General features: G+C 43.4%; 1 protein-coding gene across 3 annotated transcripts; it reads left to right on the plus strand.

Annotated features, from left to right (window-relative positions):
• The first annotated feature begins 3,263 nt into the window (after positions 1 to 3,263).
• On the plus strand, positions 3,264 to 21,779 carry NIPAL3 (NIPA like domain containing 3). 3 transcript variants are annotated; one of them, XM_033157766.1, is made up of 12 exons: positions 3,264 to 3,406; positions 4,810 to 5,076; positions 10,438 to 10,506; positions 10,618 to 10,789; positions 11,820 to 11,879; positions 13,707 to 13,852; positions 15,163 to 15,259; positions 16,856 to 16,991; positions 18,434 to 18,522; positions 19,268 to 19,331; positions 20,341 to 20,435; positions 20,866 to 21,779. In XM_033157766.1, exons 2-12 carry the CDS (start codon positions 4,984 to 4,986, stop codon positions 21,063 to 21,065), a joined length of 1,221 nt encoding a protein of 406 aa, XP_033013657.1. In that variant the 5' UTR covers positions 3,264 to 3,406; positions 4,810 to 4,983; the 3' UTR covers positions 21,066 to 21,779. The 3 variants fall into 3 exon arrangements, with proteins under 3 accessions (XP_033013657.1, XP_033013659.1, XP_033013658.1); XM_033157768.1 differs by having other exon boundaries at positions 13,731 to 13,852; XM_033157767.1 differs by lacking the exon at positions 3,264 to 3,406 and adding an exon at positions 3,897 to 3,967.
• The last annotated feature ends 341 nt before the right edge of the window (positions 21,780 to 22,120 follow it).

Below are 22,120 nucleotides of genomic sequence, written 5' to 3' on the forward strand. Positions count from 1 at the left end.
GTGGCCATCACTTATCACTCTGGGGAGCGAATTCCATGCTTTATAACTACACACTGTTACTTTGTGAAGATCTTTTATTTGTCTGTCCTGAATCCATGGGCATATCAAGGGGGTATATGTGGTTCTCCAACTCCTCCTTTGGTCCTCACAACAACCTTTGAAGCTGAGAGACAGTGACTGGCCCAGGATCACCTAGCGAGCTTCATGGCAAGTGTTGATTTGAATCCCTGGTCTCCCAGGTCCTAGTCTGACGCTCTAACCACAATGACACACTGGTTTTCAACAGACAAAAACACTTAAGGAAGTGCAAAGCAAGGCCAGCAAGGGATGTGACTGAGGAGTATGGCCTGAGCAGAGGCCTAAGGACCAGGTAGAGAGCTTGGAGGGCCACATTTGGGTTTCCCTGGCTCTGGGCTGGTGAATTGTGCAGTACCCTCTGACACATCTAGCCCACCACACTTCCAGGCCAGAGCAACAAGGAGGTTACTGTTTTGTGTGACACCCAACCAGATCCGACAGCCTGGAATGTAACTTGTTATGCAGTGGCACAATAAATACATTTTTTGTTTTTTTAAAAGCCCCAATGCATCGTCTGCGTGGACTGACTCATTCCTAAAGGCAAAGCACTGCAGACTGGGACCTGTTACTCCTTACCTGGCTGGCTCTCAGGGGAGAATCCTGGGGAAGTTTACAATCTGTTGCCTAGGCAACTGCAAAGCCCAGTCTGTTTTTCTCCTCCAGTCGTTTTGCCTGTCACTTTTGGTGGCTTAAAAGTAAGCCAATCACAGATAGGTTCTCTGGAGCTGCCTTTTCTTCCAGAAGCTGAATGGAAACCAAGAGTAAACCAATGGCACATGAGCACTTTGACTGCATCCGCCTTTGCTTAAGGTGGTCAAGGAAGCTTGGCAGCATCTTTTAAAAATATGTCTTTCCAAGTGCAAAACGCTGAGGTTAAATGCTCAGAGCTCTGCCTGACTGCCATTTTAAATTTAACTTTTCTCGCTTCTTACTGGTGCTGTCATGTTTCTTGCCTCAGTTTGTTGTTAACCTGGTTGTGGGGGGAGTTTACCCCCAACTTCTGCCCCAGAACTGAGTCATTGCCTAGTTGGAACAGAACTGGTAGGAGTAAAATAATCTCAGGTCCTGCCATGGCTGAGCTTTCCTCTCTCTGCCTCCCAACAGGGTGATGTAGCATCAGCTGCCCTGTGGGAAGGATCCCGATGTGCATTTATTATTATCACATTGTTTTTCAAGGTTTTTAAGTGATTGTATATTACATGTTACATTTATCACAGTGTGTGATAAAACTCATTTTACTTATTTTATTTCATAAGATGTATATACGCCTTGTTTTGTCACCTCTTCCCCCCAAACCCTGAGACAATGAGCCCAGCCACCTTTTATTCACAGTCGCATAAGCACTACACTACAGCATGGCCTGCACCCAATGTTGTTTTTGTACAATCTTGTTTGTCCTCAGTAACCAAAATTATATTATCAACATATACAAGCAGAAAAGTCGTTTTCCTTCATTTGTAAGGAATCATACAAAACAAAGTGGCACTAATAAAGAAACGTTCCAGTGTGGCAACAGAAAGCAAACTAAACATGCTTTTGCAGTTGATCAAAACTATCCAGCAATATCAAGTTATAGGAAAACTGGTGCTATTAACAGTAATCCTTCTGGTTGGTTAATTGGTTTGGCAACTTCCAGGCACATGATGTGTGATGCTAATTATTTCCCCCAAGAGTTAAATGATAACTGATCAGAGGCAGCTACCGGAGAGCTATGAGATTCAGGTGATGGTCAGATGACTTGTCAATCCCAGCAGGTATATAAGAGGGTCAGATGACTTGTCAATCCCAGCAGGTATATAAGAGGACGACCCGGGTCAGATGACTTGTCAATCCCAGCAGGTATATAAGAGGGTCAGATGACTTGTTAATCCCAGCAGGTATATAAGAGGACGACCCGGCCTGCGGCCTGCCCCATCGCTTTCTATTCCTGTACATTGTCACCCACGGAGCACAACTATGCTCAAATTGACAAAGAGGCATGTGCCATTCCCTCTGATGCAGATCTGATATATATATATATATATAGGGGGTGGGGATGGGGTGGGTTTGCACATGTTCCCATCAAGCTGTGTGTGGGAATTATCCCTCCGTGTGTGGTGCTGTCAGGAGGGGGTCGTGCAAATGCTGCGCGTTGTGCAGAATGGAAATATTTAGGTGCGATGTTCTATCCGTGGATGCAGCTTGCAGAGGGGAAATTTGAGAGGGCGAGGGAGCATGGGTCCGCTGTGGGGAGCGGAGCGCATTTCTTGCACACAGGTGCCTGCCTGCAGAAGGGATTTGTGCTGCGAAGCTGTTGTGGAAAATGCCTATGTGGTTGTGTTGACAGGTGTGCAAAGGAGGAGTGGCTAAAGTGTCTATATGGCCTTTCCAAAGGCCAGGTTGTGCAGTCAGCTGGGGCCTGTAAAAAGCCAGGCCGGGAGCCACCTTAAGTTGAGGCTGCATAGGCCTTGTGGTGCATGTGATTCAGATTCTATTCAGTTGAACCTCTGGTTACAAAGTTGGCATTTTTTTTTAGCAATGCCCCCCTAGTGAGCCTTCTTTTGTTCACTTCTTTTTATTTCGAGGCAGTGCACACCTATGTTTGTGGAACTGCAAACCTTTCCAGTCATGTGTTACTTCAATCAAATCCCACATATGAATGTGGGGAAAGATGATGGTGTGTAGCCTGGTGTAAATTAATTTGTAGCCTGGGGGGATTACCATGGCGTGGACTGTCCCTGAGAATCGTAGACTGTCCCTGGGACAGGTGAGGGTGCTGATCCCTTATTTTCAAATCCGAAACTTGACAGCTATGATCAGGCTGGTTTCTCAAAAGTAATAATATTGCATTTATTAATCACTTTCTACAAAAAAAAACAAGTCTCAAAGCGATTTACAAATATATAAAATACCAAATGGCTTGTCAGTGGTTTAAAACCAAATACATAAAATAAAAAAAATAGAACAAAAGAATGCTTTGAGAAGTGATGCCTCCGAGTGAGGAGGCAAAGGACTCAAGGATTGTTGTTGTTGTTCCCAACGGTGGCCATTAGGGGCCTCCTCACAAACAAGAACGTACAGTATTGCACACTTCAAGCAAGCTTAACCGGTCGCTTTAAGAATGCCGTATTACACAAGCCAATGGCTTGCCAGATCGGGGTTTCCGGTGAGTGTGAGTGGCAGTGTCCAGATCAAATAGGATGCTTGTTTTTTGAGGAGCGAAGCCCCGCCCTGCGTTCCAAGCGCTCCATCAGCTGCGGGGAAAGAAACATTCCGAGGGCTTTTGGTGCTCCGCTTTCTGGCTGCGAAGGCTAGATAACACATACACCCACCTCGGAACGGAGACAAGGTGAGTGTTTCGGGGTGCTTTGTAAAGGGAAATGGGGTTTTGGCATGGATTTAGAAATGAATGCACTTGAAATAATTTGTTTTTCCTGGATGTTTGCAGTCTTACTTAATAATTCAGTCGTGCTTTCACTGTTAAATGCTACTATAAAAAACGAACAAACGAATGAATTTATAGATAATCGAAGCTATCTTTCGTTTGCTTATTAGTAGCCTTCAAGCTTTTGATGAACGGAGAAGTTAAAATGTGACGTTTCATTAACCAGGAAGTAAGAGGGAGGAAAACTTGCTTTTAATTCTACCTGCTTATTCTCCCTCTTTTATTCCCTTTTATTCGGTCTTTTTTTGGTGGGGGGGGGGGAGAAGTTTGCACATCCTAAATATTCACATAAAGGCCAATTCCACAGGGACAAGTGATGTTAAGTCTGTCACAGTGGAAAGCCATCCAGAGTGTCTTGTGGTGCCTTTTGAAAGACGAACTGATTGATTGTGGCTTTCATGATCCGGAGGCCCAGAGCGCTCACTTCATGCAATGCGTTAAGTGGTCGGTCCAGTAAGTGCGCAGGTATACATAATATATCTGCCATTAAATACAGGGCAGGGGGCAGGAGAAGAAAAATGTTGTATTTTTATGTAGACTGGGGTTAAAACGCCCAACAGTGTAAAAGAGAACTGTGTGAGTTGCCATGCTGCACAAAAATGAATACAGTACCAGACCCAGTCACAGGTAGGTATATGAATAAATATTGAGCACTACTGTATTAGTTAGTCCCTGTGTTTCAAAAGTTTGGCACCAACTTGAATTGCATGCACACCATACATGTAAGGCCACACACACACACCCAAATCCTGAGAACAGAAGAGTTGCCGTGAAAGCTGGGGCGGGAGAGAGGATTATATTTGGTATATTACTTAGTGCATTATATTTATCTGGATGTGAACTTGGATCAATGCCTAAATCAGTTATTTGCTCTATAGAGATTAGTGGACTTTAGAATTCAGAACTGGGGATAGACTGTAGGCAAGGAATTCTGCCACGTTGGTGTTTCAAGTAGGGGAATCATATTGAGAAACCAGCTGCCAATTGCAAATAATAGACAAGTTGTAAGTCACCTTGGAGCATTCCCTGTTTGCTAAATACAAGTAAAAAAAACATAAAAACATGCTAAATTAGATCACTCCCTAGGGCTTGTGGGAGGGATCTGTGGTTCTTCAGATATTGTTAGTACTCAAACTCCCATCACCCAATGGTCATTGGCAATGTTGGCTGAGGCTGATGGAAGTTGGAGTACTAACAATATCTGGTCATCAGTGTGTTTCTTTCTGGAGTAAACTTTGCCCTCTTCCCCCCCCCCCCCCATCCACTTATTATTTTTGTTTGCGTTGTTGTTGTTTGTTTCTGTGTAGGAAGCAGAGCAACAACGGACAAGATACCTGGTCCCACCCCATCATGGCTCCTCTGTAGTGGCAAAATGCTGAGGAAAAAGATGGATCCAGTTGTTCCCTGGTCCGTTTAAAGCACTGCTGTAGTTATAACTAAGCAAGAAGCAAACTGATAAAGGAATGCATAAGTAAACCAAAATGGAGAGAGCAAATGGCCCTGGTCTACAGCTCCAGCCGCTTGCAACGTTGTCTGTACCACAGCTGGCTCATGAGGATTCCTTCTCTTACAAGGTAAAGTTATTTTCCATCCTAGATTATTATCGAGGTTGCTGCAGGACAAAGGTGCAAGTAAAGAGACTTGTTTTGTTTTGAAAGAAGTAATGAGAGTGAGTTGCTGGACATTTACAATGAAATCCTTCTTACCCAGCCTCCAGTTTTCTCAAGGTTTTTTGAGAAAGATCATAATATTTACCAAAATGTCTACCAAATACTTTATTTATTCAATAACGCAAAGGTTTCCAGGTTGGCAAACACACAAAAAGTTTAACACCCTCACAGCTATTAATTTCAATTTCAGTTTCTATTCATTTTTTAAATGGATATTTAATATTTAAAACTGAAAGGAAAGTCAGTGTGGAAGAAGCGAAAAAGAATCATGTCAAAGGTATCTTTTTTGGAGATGCCACCAATGGCATGTGAGGCGTTCTGATAGAGCAATGCTCCACCTGTTATTAACCCAATTTTATCCCATTTTTTTCTTTTATTGAAGGATATATTAATGCCATCATCTTCTTAATGCCATCATCATCACAGAAGGTGTTTTTGGAGGGGATATATTAATTGAAAATGTCTAGTAAACCAATGCCTAGTAAACCAGATTGGTAGCTGGGTTGCTGTTGAGGGTATATGGCGAGCCAACATGACAGTGATGGTGGATTAAGGATTGGAGTGATCATTCTGCGATATTATGGCATTGGACAAAGCTGTATTTAACTTTTGAATAAATGTGTTGTAATAATAATAATAATTAATAATAAATAGCCAAGCCTGCAGAAAAAAATACTTTGATTTATTACATATTTTCCCCATTGCAAGTGGTTAGTGTAATGTTTTCAGGACAGATAGACAAAAGAAAGTGCTTCTTTACATAGTGCATAGATAAACCATGGAATTCATTTCCCTAAGAGGTAGAGATGGTCACCAACTTGGATGGCTTTACAAAAGGATTAGCCTTCATGGAGACAAAGACTGTCAGTAGCTACTAACCCTCTTGGCTATGTTCTGCTTCCACGATTGTAAGCGATATGCTTTCGTTTACCAGTTGCTGGAAACGGCAGGAGGGGGGAGTGTAGTTATATTCAGATCTCCTGCTGGGCTTCCTGTTGGCCACTGTGAGAACAGGGCAAGCCTGCTGAGAGGTTTAGAAAGTTTGTAGGCATTATAATTTGTTTTAGTCTGTTTTAAAGGTAAAGGGACCCCTGACCATCAGGTCCAATCGTGTCCGACTCTGGGGTTGCGGCGCTCATCTCGCTCTATAGGCCGAGGGAGCCGGCGTTTGTCTGCAGACAGCTTCCGGGTCATGTGGCCAGCATGACAAAGCCGCTTCTGGCGAACCAGAGCAGAGCACGGAAACACTGTTTACCTTCCCGCTGGAGCGGTCCCTATTTATCTACTTGCACTTTGACGTGCTTTTGAACTGCTAGGTGGGCTGGGACTGAGCAACGGGAGCTCACCCCGTGGCAGGGATTCGAACCACCGACCTTCTGATCAGCAAGCCCTAGGCTCCGTGGTTTAACCCACAGGGCCACCTGGGTCCCTTAGTCTGTTTTACTACAGTTTTAACCATCTGTAAAGATTCTAGATAGGTTGGTACTTTGACCTGACCACCAGAGCTCTTAATTACTGTATTTTTCCATGTATGAGACGCCCCCTATTTTGGGGGGCTCCAAATTAAGAAAACACCCCTCAGCACTACCCGTGTATAAGAGGAGCCCCAATTTTAAACCTATTTTTTTGATATATATTTTTTAAAAAACCTAGTCATATACACAGAAAAATACGGTATGTTCCTCCTCTAAGCCAGTGTTTTTCAACCTTTTTTGGGCAAAGGCACACTTGTTTCATGAAAAAAATCACGAGGCACACCACCATTAGAAAATGTTAAAAAAATTAACTCTGTGCCTATATTGACTATATATAAAGTAATTTTTCAATTTTTCCCACGGCACACCAGGCAACATCTCGCGGCACACTAGTGTGCCACGGAACAGTGGTTGAAAAACACTGCTCTAAGCGGCTCAGAGCGACAAACAAGCTTCTCTCTGCCATTTTATCCTCACAACAACCCTGTTTTGTCAGTTCCTCTTGTCCTCCAAGGGCCATCCAGGGGGCTTCAAGGCAAAATGGGGGTTTGAACCTGGGTCTCCCTGGACTTAGCTCAGCACTCTTAACCACTACACCACTTCATTTCTTTCCGTGAAGAAGGTTCCTAAATTGGTCTCAGTTAAGCTGTGCTTAAATTTTTTTAATTTAGTGCTTTTAAAATGGTGTGGTGAATGCCAGTTGGGGTTAGTTTCTGCTTTGGCACCGCTGCCTTGCATTCGAGAGCTGCTTGGAAATGAGCAGAGGGTTCAGTGCAGGGAGGGAAGAAGTTTCCTCTTCTATTGTTGCATGAGCTGGCTAAGAAACCAGCAAAATCTGCTATATTTATGGAAGCCAGAGTAAGTTGCCACTTGGGCTGCTGCTGCTGCTGCTGCTGCTGTCATTCCATTCTTGGGTCTTAGGGGGAGGCCCTCAGGCCTGTTCATCAGCTCAGTTGATAGCTCAGTTGGTTAGAGTGTGGTTCTGATAATGCCAAGGTTGCAGGTTCAGTTCCCGTATGGGACAGCTGCATATTCCTCCATTGCAAGGTTTTGGACTAGATGATCCTCAGGGCCCCTTCCAAATCTATGATTCTATGTTCTATGCTGCATCACATTTTTGATGTGCAGTGCATGATGGTGATGATGAATTCTTCATATTATATTTTTATATCCCACCTTTCTCCAAAGTTGGGATTCAAGGCAATTTCCAACACTTAAAACATCATTATAAAAAGTTACGGTATTTAAAAACAGAGATTTTGCAAAGAAAGCTAAACAACTTTGCCCAAAAAAGCTCAATAATCCTATGTAAATTTGGGCTGAGTACAAACCATACATTTAAAACACACACACACACACACACACAGTGGAAAAAAAGAAACTTGGGGGCTGTGACTTGTTAAGGGTGCTGCAATTTGTAGCTCTGTTGGGATTAGTTCTTAGGATTTGGGGTGGGGGAAGTCATGCATTTTAAATGTATGATGTGTACACAGCCTTAGATTCATTTTTTTAAGGTCCTAAATGTAATAGTATCTGATTTAATATATAATGTCTGAGTTGCTTTTTATCTTTTAGTTACATGCATAGGCTAAATAAATATACATAGATTTTGTGTTTACACACATGATTATATGCTTCCTAGGGATAGTCACATTAAAAAAAAAAAACCTTAATCACATCTTTGAAAGAGCACAGCTTGATGGGTATTGTATCCCTTCATTTTGTTACTAATTAACTTTTCTGAAACAATGCACAGGATTTTTTCCCCCGTGGAGAAAAAAACATCACAGAGAAATTTGTACCCGACATGACTGTTGGAGGGGAGGCTGTGACTTGGTGTGACATGAGCTTTCTGCCTGCTCCACAGTGTCCTAAGCCAGACAAAAGCACATGACAGTGTATGGATATTACCTTAATGTACTACTGACAGACAATACAAAGAAATTTAGCATTCCAGTGTTGCATGCTCCTGTTTAGTGTGCCAGTGTTGCATGCTTCTGTTCCCTGCAGTGCTGTCCAGTGTGCTTCACCAGTCTCTGGCTTAAGCCCCCCTTGTAAGAACATAAGAAGACCCTGCCAGTTCAGGCCAGTGGCCCACCTAGTCCAGCATCCTGTTCTTAAAGTGGCCACCTGAGTGCCTTTGGACTCTCCCCTCTGTTGTGTCTAGCAATTGGTAAGCAGAGGCTTGTTGCCTACAACAGTGGAGGTAGACCATATCCATAAGGATTAGTAGCCATTGATATTTTTCTCCATGGATATGTCTAATCCTTTTTTAAACCCATCCAAGTTGGTGGCTACCTCTTGTGGGAATGAATTCCATAATGATACACTTTGTGAAAAAGATGTACATTTCTTTTTGTCCATTCTGAATCTTCCAATATGCAGCTTCATTTGATGTGTCCACGAGTTCTAGTGTTAAAGGTAAAGGTACCCCTGACCATTAGGTCCAGTCGCGGACGACTCTGGAGTTGCGTGCTCATCTCGCTCTATTGGCTGAGTGAACCGACGTTTGTCTGCAGACAGCTTTCTAGGTCATGTGACCAGCATGACTAAGCCGCTTCTGGCGAACCAGAGCAGCGCATGGAAATGCTGTTTATCTTCCCGCTGGAGTGGTACCTATTTATCTACTTGCACTTGACATGCTTTTGAACTGCTAGGTGGGCAGGAGCTGGGACTGAACAACAGGAGCTCACCCCCCCTCGCAGGGATTTGAACTGCCGACCTTCCAATCGGCAAGCCCTGGGCTCTGTGGTTTAGACCGCAGCTTTCACCATGCCATGCCTAATTTTATACAGTTCTGTCATGTCTCCTCTTATTCGCCTTTCCTCCAAGCTACAAAGCCCAAAAGGCTGCAACCTTTCTCACAGGGAAGTCGCTCCATCCCCTTTATCATTTTGGTTGCCCTGCTCTGAACCTTTTCCAACTATACAAAATATCATTTTTGAGGCACCCACTATGGAATACACTTGGTGTACAGTGTTGAATTGTGTAACTCAGTGTTCCCCCCAACCTTGGGCCTCCAGCTATTTTTGGCCTACAAATCCCATCATCCCTGGCCACTGGCCTTGCTAGCTAGGGATGATGGGAGCTGTAGTCCAAAAACAGCTGGAGGCTTGTCAGGTCTTCAAAATAATTTCAAGTTAAAGGTCTGTATTAGTTTGAAAAGAACATTTAAACCACACTAAGGCTGCTGTCTGCTTAAAACAGCATAATCCTGTGCATGTCTACTCAGAGGTAAGTCCTATGGAGTCCAGTGGGGCTTACTCCCAGGTAAGGGGTATAGAACTTCAGCCTAACTGTGCAGTCCTAAGATTGGCCCACAGGAAAACTGAAGGCAGTACATTTGCCGTATCCACCACCTTGCTGGACTCTAGCCCACATGATGGAAGTGAGGAGCGCTCTTGTGCTTCTTTCCCTTTAGCCAATGAGAGGGAAATAAAAAGGATTGAGCTAAATAAAAAGAAGGGAAAGGGATTGGGCTAAATAGCTCCAGGGCTAGTGTAATTTATTGTCCAGCTCAGGGGGAAAGGGATTGTGGGAAGGACTAGTAGGTTGGAGAGAACCCGTTGCTGTGATTGGTGGCTGAATTTGCTGCCCTTTGGCACAGTGTTGTGATGGTGGTGTAAGCCACCTTGGCAGAATTTGAGTTTGTCTGACTATTTACATTGAAACTGCCCTAAGGCTGCAGACTGATATCTACTTACATCACGGACATGTACATGTCGACTCTAGTCTGTATGTACAGGTGGGGTAGAAAGCTAAGATCTGCATATTTCCTTTTTCCTTGCAGGAAAACCTGATTGGTGCCCTGCTGGCTATTTTTGGACACCTCATCATCAGCATCGCACTCAACCTCCAGGTGAGCAGTGGGGGAAACGAGAGCAAAAAGATTTCAGAGCAAATCTCAGCAGCCAAAAAAAAAAAAAATGCCACTGTGACTTCTTGTTGCCCTTCTTCCTTCTCTCTCTAGAAATACAGCCATATCCGGCTGGTGGGTTGCAAAGACCACCGGGCCTACTTCAAGACCAAGACATGGTGGTGTGGCCTGTTCCTGCTGTTCCTGGGGGAGCTGGGGGTCTTCTCTGCCTATGCCTTTGCACCCCTTTCCCTGATTGTGCCCCTTGGTGCCGTGTCTGTTATAGGTAAACATATCTTCACACAAGTTTGTCTTATTTAAGAAGCTTATAGGGGAAGGGGAAGTGGGACACAGAAAGGCGGAGTGTGGCTCTCTTCTTAAATATGTATACATACATTTGTGTGTTGACAATGTAAATGTTTTAATTTTTTGTATCAAACTAGTACTGTATATATTTTATTGAATGACATTGTATACATTGCAGCAGCCTTTGGCTATAAGCAATATACTTGACTGAGTGACATACAGTATGTGTGTGACCTTTCACAAGCCTCCAGCTTGACTTAATGTTTAATCCTTGCCATTTTTCTAGGTGTTCCAATTTATGGGTCTGTTTTTAGAACATTTTATTATATCAGAGGTAGGGAATCTTTTTGGCCTGGTGGGCCAGGTCGCAGCCCAATCAATCTCCTGACATCGTAATGATGTCAGGTGATTGATTGATTGATTGAATGAATGATTGGTTGGTTGCTTGCTTGCTTGCTTGATTGATTGATAGGTGGTTTGTCTTGCCCACCTGCTGAAAATCCCCTGTGTGGTGTTTTCCAAGTAATTGACAGCCACCTGGTGCCAGGCATTTGGAAAGTGCAGTGCAAGGAGATTTGCCAGCCCAGTACTCAAGTCTAGGGCAGACAAAGTTGCTTTCTGCAGGGATGGACTGCAGGGAAACTTGTTTGTGCAACCAATCCAACTGTGTCTCTGCCAGCCCCACACCTGATGTCACATATGATGTCAGCTGTGGGATAGGTGGCCATCGTTTGGGGAACACTGCGTTATGGGCCAAAATAGGACCCAAGTCATGCCAAATTTGTGTTATGGTTACTTTATATATTTATATAGTATTATTTTTTTATTTTTTTATATTTGTTTTATAGCTATCTATATATAGATAGAGTTTATATTTGTACTTATATGTATTCAGTTTGTTGGTGGCTTTGCAAGCTCCCTTTGCAAGGGTTTGCACCCTAAAAGGGAAGCTATATAAATACTCCCTTGTGTTAGTAACTTCCTTCACCTGTCATTATTTTCTCACTTAGCAAGTGCAATCATTGGAATCATATTCATTAAGGAAAAATGGAAGCCGAAAGACTTCTTGAGTAAGTTCTGGATTTTAAAATACCTTTTCAGCTCCGGCGTAGAATGTGGCTTTCTGTGCTGCTTTTCCTTTGCTGCCTCCTCACTCTCTTCTGCATGTGTGTACAAGTTGATGAGAATTGGTTCCTGGCATTCAGTTCCTGGAAGCTCCCGTTGTTCTTGCAAATTGCTTTTTTCTTCTTTCTTGGCTGCTAATTTGTTAGGAACGACCTTGTGAGGGCAGGCTAGCTTTTCATTGTTTCGGAGATGCAGAGCTTAAATTTGTGAGTGTTGCTAGCCCAGCTGCCTGCAAATAGTAGTTCTGTGGCACATTGAGAGGAAAGGGGGAGTTTGCAGGCTCTTCTTTGCCTGGAGGTTGTTCTCCCTTCTGATCAGGGGCTGTGCATAAGCTGGTGGAAGGGAGCCTGACTGGAGCCAGCTGCGGTAGCTAAGGTGGCACAACCTGGACAAGATGGGCATTGAAAATCATGTGGCCATTAAATAAAAAAAGCAATGTTACATTAAGGTGTCCCCTCCCCCTTTCCCTTTTTCAGCTCTAATTATCCTGGGGGGGGGGGGGTTGTTTAAGGTGCATGATGAAAAGCTAGGTCTCTGTGTATGCAGAGGCTTAGAGGGGGCAGAAGGCCAGGCAAGGGGGCACTTGGAGCATCTAGTGGGTTCTGTGCCAGCAGCCCAACGCAGTAAAGCAAATTCAGTCAATGAATACTGCTGGCCAGCCTTACAGGAGGAGGGAGAGACAGGAATATATAAAACTGGACATAAGCATTTTTTGCATAATAGGTTGTGAGCAGGATCAGTTTGAGAAGTGAGAATGTCAGGCACTGCTGGCAGTATTCTTAAATGTTCGGAACCATTCTTATCTAGCTTATTTATATATCTATATCTATTCCTCTCTCTCCATCGCTCTCTATATGTATGAAATTGCTATTTATGACTCTGCATCTATGACTACTGGAGAGACTTGGCATGAATTTTCTTCAGAGTTTTGCACACCGCTACAGGAACCAAGACAGTTTAGCTTTATTTTACTCTAGATTTCACAGATTTTAAGCATTTTTATGGCAAATAGCACAGTACTCGCAAAAAGACTGAGTAGTCTATATACCACTAGCAATCAATAGATCTCAAAGTGGTTTTCATTTAATAAAACCCAAGTGCCTAGGTATACAATAAACACAATTTCAACCATTCTTAAGTAAGAAGAAAATCAAAGTATATAGATATTATGCTGTTTTGTATTTATCACAATAATCATATCCATATAAAATTCGAAGAAATAGAAAAGTGTGAGTGCACATATATATAAATGTCAGAATTGCTATGCAAAGCAAATTCTCAAACTCACAATGTCCATATATCTTAACTATAATCATAGTTTTTATAAAATTGTTATAAAATTATGAAAAACAAATGTGTGTGTGTGTGTGTATAGTTGTTAAACAAAAATAAAGCTCTCAGTAACATTCAACCATCCTCACAATCTCATGCTCACTCCCTTACAAACAGCCATTACACATTTATTTATTTCAGCCATTTATATATCTTGTATTTTTACCTTGTGAACTGCCCTGATGAAGGGTAGTATATAAATCTAAATCTAAATAATAATAATAATAATAATAATAATAATAAACCATTTAAAACCAGGTTTTTCTTTCATAAATCCCTTCCACACACCAGCTAGTAATAATCAAACTCACCAGTCATCAATAACATGGACTAGTCCATGACTCCTCCCATTGTCCTTGTCTTGTGTATGTCATCCAAACAGCCACAGGCCTCTGAACTAACCCACTAACACAGCTTCTCCTCCCTTCCTCCTGCCAAAGGGCGCTATGTTTTGTCCTTCATAGGCTGTGGCTTGGCTATTGTCGGGACATACCTACTGATAACCTTCGGGCCTAACAGTCACGAGACCATGACAGGAGAGAACATCACTAAGCACTTGGTCAGCTGGCCGTTTCTCTTGTATATGGTAAGGAGGCCAGTCTTGGAGTGATGCTATCTGGGGTGCTTTGCCTACATCCAAGAATCTGCTTGCCTGGTTTGGGGTTTTAAAGGGAAAAGTTGCCCATGGGCTTCTTTACAGGGAAACCCATGCAGGTTTGGATATAGAAAAGGGTGTATGGGTCTCCTTACAGCTGCCCACACTTTCTGAAACTGGCGTCCTTAAATTTTGGAGAATCAAAGACCCTTTACTGGCAATGACTTGAAAGATTTTATTTCCCTAGGTTTTTATCCTACACTAGCAAGCAGTCTCTTTGCTGAGGCCCAAAGGGTGTGTTATCCCAACCCCTTCCGCTCCATTTTCACAGCTGGAACATCATAAGACTGTAGGGTTGGATAGCTCATGCGGTTCCTTCCAGATACTGTTGGCATCAACTTCCACCAGCCCCTACCAGCCTGGCCACTGTTGCAATAGAGCAGCATTTGGAAAACATACCACATTGGCTACTTCTTAAATAGAGGAATGTGGGTTGAGGTGGGGACAGAGATCCCCTGCAACAGTGTAGGTACTGGAAGCTGGAGACAAATGGTGGGTGGCTTTGTTGCTGCCCTAGATGAATTAAGAGCTCCATCGTGCCCTACTTGTGAGCTTCTCATTGTTGCTTGAAACAGGATGCCAGGCCAGATGAAACTTGGATCTGGTCCATCAGGGCTCCCTTTACATTCGTAAAGACTGAAAATGGCAGAGCATGTGCCTGGGGAAGAGGTAAATCCCAGGGAGGACATAGTCACATTGCATAGGGCTACCACCACCTTACTAAAGAGAAGCAGGTCTGAGGTCTGGTTGGATGGGTGACCTCGGGTTCCATGACAGAAGAAAGGCAGGATATAAATGGAAGAGGACAAAAATGCATACCTTTGTGCTATGTAAAACACTGTAACTTTCTATGTGCCAAAATATATTGAAAAAAAATAAAAAATGTCCAGTAGCACCTTAGAGACCAACTAAGTTTGTTCTTGGTATAAGCTTTCATGTGCATGCACACTTCTTCAGATACCAACCCCTTTGGTATCTGAAGAAGTGTGCATACTGCATACATCAGACCAATACAGCTACCTACCTGTTTCTATGTGCCGTCAGGGTAGGATGGAAATTGGAGGGGGGAAACAAAATTCCCAGGTTGCTGCGAAATGAAGCAGCTGTTGCCCATTTTTTTCCCCACTTCCCAAATGGAGTCTCCTCTCCAGTTCTTACAAAACTAAAGTGTGTGTTGACTTGTTTTTTTTTAAAAGCCCATATTTATTTCTGCATGGTCTTTTTCTTCTTCTTTCTCTTAGCTGGTAGAGATAATCATTTTCTGCCTGCTGCTGTATTTCTACAAAGAGAGGAAAGCTAACTATATTGTGGTGATTCTGCTGTTGGCAGCACTCCTGGGTAAGCTTCACACATGCACTGTGTTCACACAACATTGAAGTTTCAAGCACTTGGCTTAATTTCCCAGCCGCTCTGTATGTTGAGTCAGAGTAGGCCCGTGGTTAGTTGGCTGCCTAGCTTGTTTGTCAAAACTTTTACACCACCCTTCTTCCTAATGGGTCCCAGGGTAGGGTGCACATATTACCAAAAACAAAACAATGCCCGCTGCCCAAAGCGGAATTGAAATTCATGAATTATGAAAGCAGGCCTAATGCAGCATAGTTATGTGTATTTTTATTCCAGTATATCTGCTGTTGTAAAGCAAACAAACAAAAAACAGCCTTTGTTTGTTTGGAGACCCTTATTTCCCCCCTCCCCCAATAGCTACAATTGTCAGAGCTGCTTTCACAGTCAGTTCTTCTTGGTGAACTCTGGGAATTGTAGCTCTTTGAGGGGAATAGAGGTCTCTTAACAACTCTCAACACCCTTAACAAACTACACTTCCCAGGATTCTCTGGGGGAAGCCATGCCAGTTTAAAGTGGTATGGTACTGCTTTATATGCATAGTGCAGATGGGACTGTAGTCAAATGATGGAATTTGCTCTCACAAGAGATAGGGGTAACTTGAATGGCTTTAAAAGAGGACTAGACTAATTCACAGAGCACAAGGACTGTGTTTGACCTCTACTACCAGAGGCCTTATGCCTCTGAATACCAATTGCTGGGAATGGCAAGTGGGGAGAGTACAGTTGTGCTCAGGGCCTACTTGTGGGCTTCCCAAGAGGGTAAAAGGACCCCTGGACGGTTAAGTCCAGTCAAAGGCAACTGCGGGGTTGTGGCGCTCATCTCGCTTTCAGGCCGAGGGAGCCGGTGTTTGTCGACAGACAGCTTTCCGGGTCATGTGGCCAGCATGACTAATCTGCTTCTGGCACAATGGAACACTGTGACAGAAGCCAGAGTGCACGGAAACGCTGTTTACCTTCCTGCCGCAGTGGTACCTATTTATCTGCTTGCACTGTTGTGCTTTCGAACTGCTAGGTTGGCAGGAGCTGGGACGGAGCAACAGGAGCTCACCCTGTCACACCGCCAACCTTTTGATCAGCAAGCTCAAGAGCAGGGGTTGACAACCTAAGGCCTATGGGCCACAAGCAGCCCACATGGGTCATTTAACCAGCCTCCGAGCCGCCCCCGAACTGAGCCACCCGCTCGGTGAGTCCCTGCGCACTGCGCTACACCAGTGCAGCACACGCAAGGACTCACTTCCGCGGTGCTGGAAATCACGTCTGCGCAGACACCGGAAATGACATCTGCGAAGATGCAGATGCCAGAAATTGCGAGCACTCACGATTCAACCCCCGGAGGGATCTCCGCTGGAGTGAACCAGCCCAGGCAAGGTAAACCTTGCCGACCCCTGCTCAAGAGGCTCAGTGGTTTAGACCACCCGCATCCCTCTGGCTGGCCACTGTAAGAACAGGATGCTGGCCTAGATGGGCCACTGGCCTCATCCAGCAGGGCTCTAATGTTCCCGTTGTTGGGACTTGTGGAACTCCTTACCGTTGGACGTTTTGCTTCCTGTTCTCTAGTGATGGGAGGGATGTTGTCTTAAATATGTTTTAGGTTCTATGACAGTCATCACGGTGAAGGCAGTGGCAGGAATGGTGGTGGTTTCGATACGAGGGAACCTCCAGCTGGGCTACCCCATTTTCTACATCATGGTGGTCTGCATGGTGGCAACAGCATCCTTTCAGGCAACGTAAGTGGCTCAGAGCTTCCTTCCTCTCCCTTTTTCTAAGAGCAACCTTATTTTCCAGCTGTAGCATACAACTGAATGTCAGCATAATTGAAATTTAATTAAAATGAATAATACATTAAAGAGCAGCCCCGCGGGGGAAAGCTAGGTAATTGTATTGTTCGTTGTTATTACTGGCAGTGTGCCTTTTAGTAGCTGTTAGCTGTTTTTTCCTCTTCTGCAAAGTACCTTGTGACATTTTAAAGATACATTTGAGTAACGCCTTCCCGTTGCTTACAGTCAATGTGCTGCAGTGCAGAAAAATTGCCCTTTTGGGTCAGACCAAACAACCATCCATTCTGACACTCTGGCTGCCGAGAGTGACCAACTAGACAGCCAACCTCCATCGTCGTTTCTTAGCATCTGGTGATCTAAGATATGCTGCCCCAGGACATGGAGGTTTTGTTCTTAGCTACCAAGGCATAGATAGCTAATTTATAGCTTACCAAGGCTGATCTATCTGTGTGTGTTAAGAAAAGAAAAAGCATTTGAGGATGGGTTAGTGCAGACTGAAGGGGAAAGCAATCAAGTGAGGAACTATAGAGCAGCGTTGGGGAGTCTTTAGCCCTCCAGATGTTGGACTCCAACTCCCATCAGCCCCAGCCAGCATCATCAGCGGTCAGGGATGATGGGAGCTGTAGTCTAGCAACATCTGAAGAGCCACACATTCCTCAAACCCTGCTGTAGAAGGAAAACTTTATAGGCTAGTAAGCTGAAGCAAAAGTGTGCCGCCAGAAGAAGAAGAAGAAGAAGAAGAAAATTTAATTTATTGTTATTATTACCCACCCTTCATTCTGTAACTGATGTGGAATAGTTCATAAAGTTTTCAGATGTATACACAGTGTCTGCTTTAATGGAGAATAAAAGGAATCAACGATTGTTATGATTAGGTCAGCCTCTTTTGAGATGTACGTAAAAATAAAATATTATGCTGGATACCTAACCATAGAGACCTGGATTCAAATCCCCACTCGGCTGTAAAATGCCCTGGGTGATTATCTGACCCTAATGTAAATTACAGGATATAAGGGGGGGGGGTGAAGAAGCAAATGTCTTCCACTCTGAAATCCTTGGTGGGTGGTGCTGCAAACATGTAATAACAAATGGAGACGTGTTGATGGCCACTGGCTTAGATATCTTTTTAAAAGAAATTGGATAGAAAAATGCAATATAAAATTATATTGATGGCTGTTTTAGCCATAGCTGATAAATAGAACCTCCAACTTCAGAGGCAGTATACCTCTGTATACTGGTTGCTAGGGGATATGTGACAGAAGAGTGCTCTTGCCTATCAGTCTGACCCCCTGCTTGTCTTATATTTAAATACTTAATGTTTTTAGCAACACACTCCTTAAATTGATTGATTGCATGACTGTTTAATTCTTAATTCTACTTTTTGATCGTAGGTTTTTAACACAAGCAACACAGCTGTACGATGCATCACAGATTGCCAGCATAGGATACATCTTGTCCACTGCAATAGCAATTACTGCAGGTAAAAGAAATAAGGAAAAATAACCTAAAATGATGGCTGGAGCAGGTCAACAAATTTCTGTGGCCTGAGATGGGCTCCTAAGAAAATAATGGCTGATGGGAGTTGCTGTCCAAAACATCTAGAGGGCACAGGTTGGCAAAGGCTGGATTACAGCATAGCATAGTTTCACTGGGAAGGGCCATAGCTTAATGAGTAGAGCATGCAGAAGGTCCAAATTCAATCCCCAGCATCTACAGGTAGGGCTGAGAGAGACCCCGTTGAAGCCCTGGAGATCTGCTGCCAGTGAGTGCAGACAGTACTGATCCAGATGGATCCAAAGGTCTGATTCTGTGTATAAGGCAGCTTCCTATGTTCCACTTAGGTTCATGCCCAGAGTGTAGTTTGCATTCAGAAGCTCATTCTTGGAAAGAGATGATGTTTTATGTGACACATTCAGTATACTTTCTGAAAACAAGCCAAGGATCTCTGTCTCAAGGAACTTATTCTAAAGTTTGCCAATAGTGAAGGGAAGGGATAAACAAGGGTAACAAGGGATGACTGTTCCAGATGCCAGGTGTGAAGGTTTAATTCTGCCTTTGGCCAACTGTTGCCTTCCAGGTCTTTTGAGCTACAATTCCCAGATGCTTGCCATGCATAATATAAAATGAAATAACAGATGATTAGCTTTTGTCTAGCAACTGGCAACAAATTTGTGTTTGAAGATGCTGTATGTCATGTTTCCATTTCCCCCTGCCTCCTGCGTCAGGTGCAACCTTCTACTTGGACTTCATTGGAGAAGACATACTTCATATATGCATGTTTGCCTTGGGGTAAGTTCACAGTATTGATTATGGAGTAGTGCAGTGTGCTATTATTTTGGGAACATTTGCTTCATCATTGCATTTTACATAATCTGGGCGGGGCAGACGGGAATTCCCAATTCTTAGCACCTCAAAGCCTTAGTAGCTGCCTTAGTCCAGACTTTGCTGTCTTTTCCTGGTGCCCTCCAGATGTTTTGGACTACAACTCCCATGAGCCCCAGCTATCACACATGTTATGTGGCATTATTAAGGACCAGCAGGTTGTCAGTTCTCATGATCCAGAGTGAGCTTTCTTTTATGAGCAGTCTCTCAAGGCAGAAGGGACTTCTCTTTCTCTCTATTACTTCCTCACCCAAACCGTTCTGTCCCGTCTTGGCAGCTGTTATAAGCCAACAAAGGCAGGCAAGCAGGTGGTAAGCCACATTTCTCCCTGTACTTTTGTCTCCATCCTAGATGGTGCTCTGGGCTCCTTTCACTAGTTCTGCCATAGACAAAGTGGTGTCCAAGTTGCTATGTATACAAGCAATTTTATGGTGGTTGTTGTTAAGATTTTTATTTTTATTTTTACCCCACCCATTCTCCCAAAGTTGCCCAGGATGGTAAACAATAAAGTAGTAATACAATTTAAAATAAAGTGAAAACATTTTAAAATATCAAGACCGAAAAACGTTTAAAAACAGCAACATATAGCCAGTGATTGCAAGGTTTCGTCCTCAAAGCAGGCTGCAGAATTACGATCTCGTTGCAGGAACTCGTTTTATTTTAGTGCAATCTACAAATAGCGCTTGCATAGCACAATGTTACACCAGTGAGCTCTTTTCTAGAACTGTTTACAGTATTGCTTTGCCTCATGAACTGCATTGGTCAGTAGGAAAACAGCCTTTTCAGCCTTTTTAAGAAACAACCGGCTAACATGAGATGAAGTTGTTGTTTAAATTCCTTTGCTGTCAGCTTCTTTGCTCCTTCTGTTATTTCACAAAGCAATTGTATTCTCTTATTCCCTCCCCCACCCACCCAGGTGCCTCATTGCATTTTTAGGCGTCTTCTTGATCACTAGAAACAAGAAGAAATCAATCTTTTTCGAACCGTACATCTCCATGGATGCTATGCCAAGTAAGGCCAATATATATATATATATATATATATATATATATATATATATATATATATATCCTTTCTTTTTATGAGCAAGTTAATAGTGACACATTTTTAAAAAATGTCATCTGCCTGTCTGGCCCTTTATTTATTATTTAGTGTCTTATTAGCCAAAAGATCCCAAGTTCAATTCCTGTCAGTTGCTAAGTGAAAAGGACCTTGGGTGGTAAGGCTGGAAAAGATGTCAACCTGAGGCCCTGGACAGCCACTGCTGGTCAGAGGATGTAGCACTAGGCTTGACAGATCAGTGTTCTGATTTAATATAAACCAGCTTTGTATGATTATGTGCATAAGTGGGAAAGAAAGCAGTTTATAGTCCCTCACCCACCCCCCCAAAATAAATGTCCCTTTCAAATTATGTATTTTCCCTCCCCTTCTTTTTCTGTAGGCATGCAGAATTTGCATGACAACGGAACGGCAGTTCAGCCTGAGCTCAAAACGTCATTTTCCTATGGTGCCCTGGAGAACAACGACGCCATCTCTGAGATCTACGCACCTGCTACGTTGCCGATAGTGCAGGAGGAACATGGTTCGAGGGGGTCATCTGTGCCTCCCTACCGGGTCATGGAGCATAACAAAAGGGAGTGAAAGCCCTTGTAAGGGACTGGCATGATGCCTCCAAGTGTGGTCCTCTTATTTATTCATCCCTTCTTCTTTTTAAGCACCGCTAAGTCAAAAAAAAAAAAGTCACTTTATTTATGGGTTAAGTGTGTATGGAATGACTACTTTAAAGATTGAACTGTGTTAAAGAGTCCCCTACCCGTGTAATACGAAAGCTAAGTTGATTGTTGCAGGACGCAAGGAGCTGCATCGGCCTCGCTAAGCTAAACTGTAACAGGATGTATAGCTATGTCAAAAGGAACTCAGAGGATATTCTGATGGCTGTAATATTGCTGGTCAAACAGCAGGAACTAAAGGGTGAGTTTAGACTCTGTTTTCCTGATAAAATTCCCTTTGTGATCACATAACGCGACTCAGTATGTGGGTTGTACGGGTCTCAAGCAGAGCTTTGGGTTCGTGCGCCTTCCCCACCGCATATGGATGGTTGTATCCTGCTTAAGTTTTACTCAGCATGGACTCCCTGAACTTAATAGACCAAAGTTGTCCATTTATTTCAGTTCCTCTGCTCTGAGTATCATTAGCATTGGATACAACCCAGGATATTTTTAATATGAATCAAAACTTACACATGTCAATTCCTGTTTTAATTAGACCTGCTCATGCTACCTGCCTGCTGCCTTGTACCTTAAGGAGAAAACTAGGCAAACATTTGAAGATGTTAGATAAGATTGAGAGCCCCAACGACAACAGCCCACAGACACACAGCGTGCAACTGGCGTTCTGCCATTTATCTTGCAGGACAGCAATTTAGACCAGGGGTCAGCAAACTTTTTCAGCAGGGGGCCGGTCCACTGTCCCTCAGACCTTGTGGGGTGGGGGGCCAGACTATATTTTGAAAAAAAATATGAACGAATTCCTATGCCCCACAAATAACACAAATAAGATGCATTTTAAATAAAAGCACACATTCTAGGCTACACATGTAAAAACACCAGGCAGGACCCACAAATAATCCAGATACGCATTTTAAATAAAAGGATACATTCTACTCATGTAATAACACGCTGATTCCCGGACTGTCC

Source organism: Lacerta agilis, chromosome 8 (genome assembly GCF_009819535.1).
Source record: "Lacerta agilis isolate rLacAgi1 chromosome 8, rLacAgi1.pri, whole genome shotgun sequence".
Taxonomy (NCBI): domain Eukaryota; kingdom Metazoa; phylum Chordata; class Lepidosauria; order Squamata; family Lacertidae; genus Lacerta; species Lacerta agilis.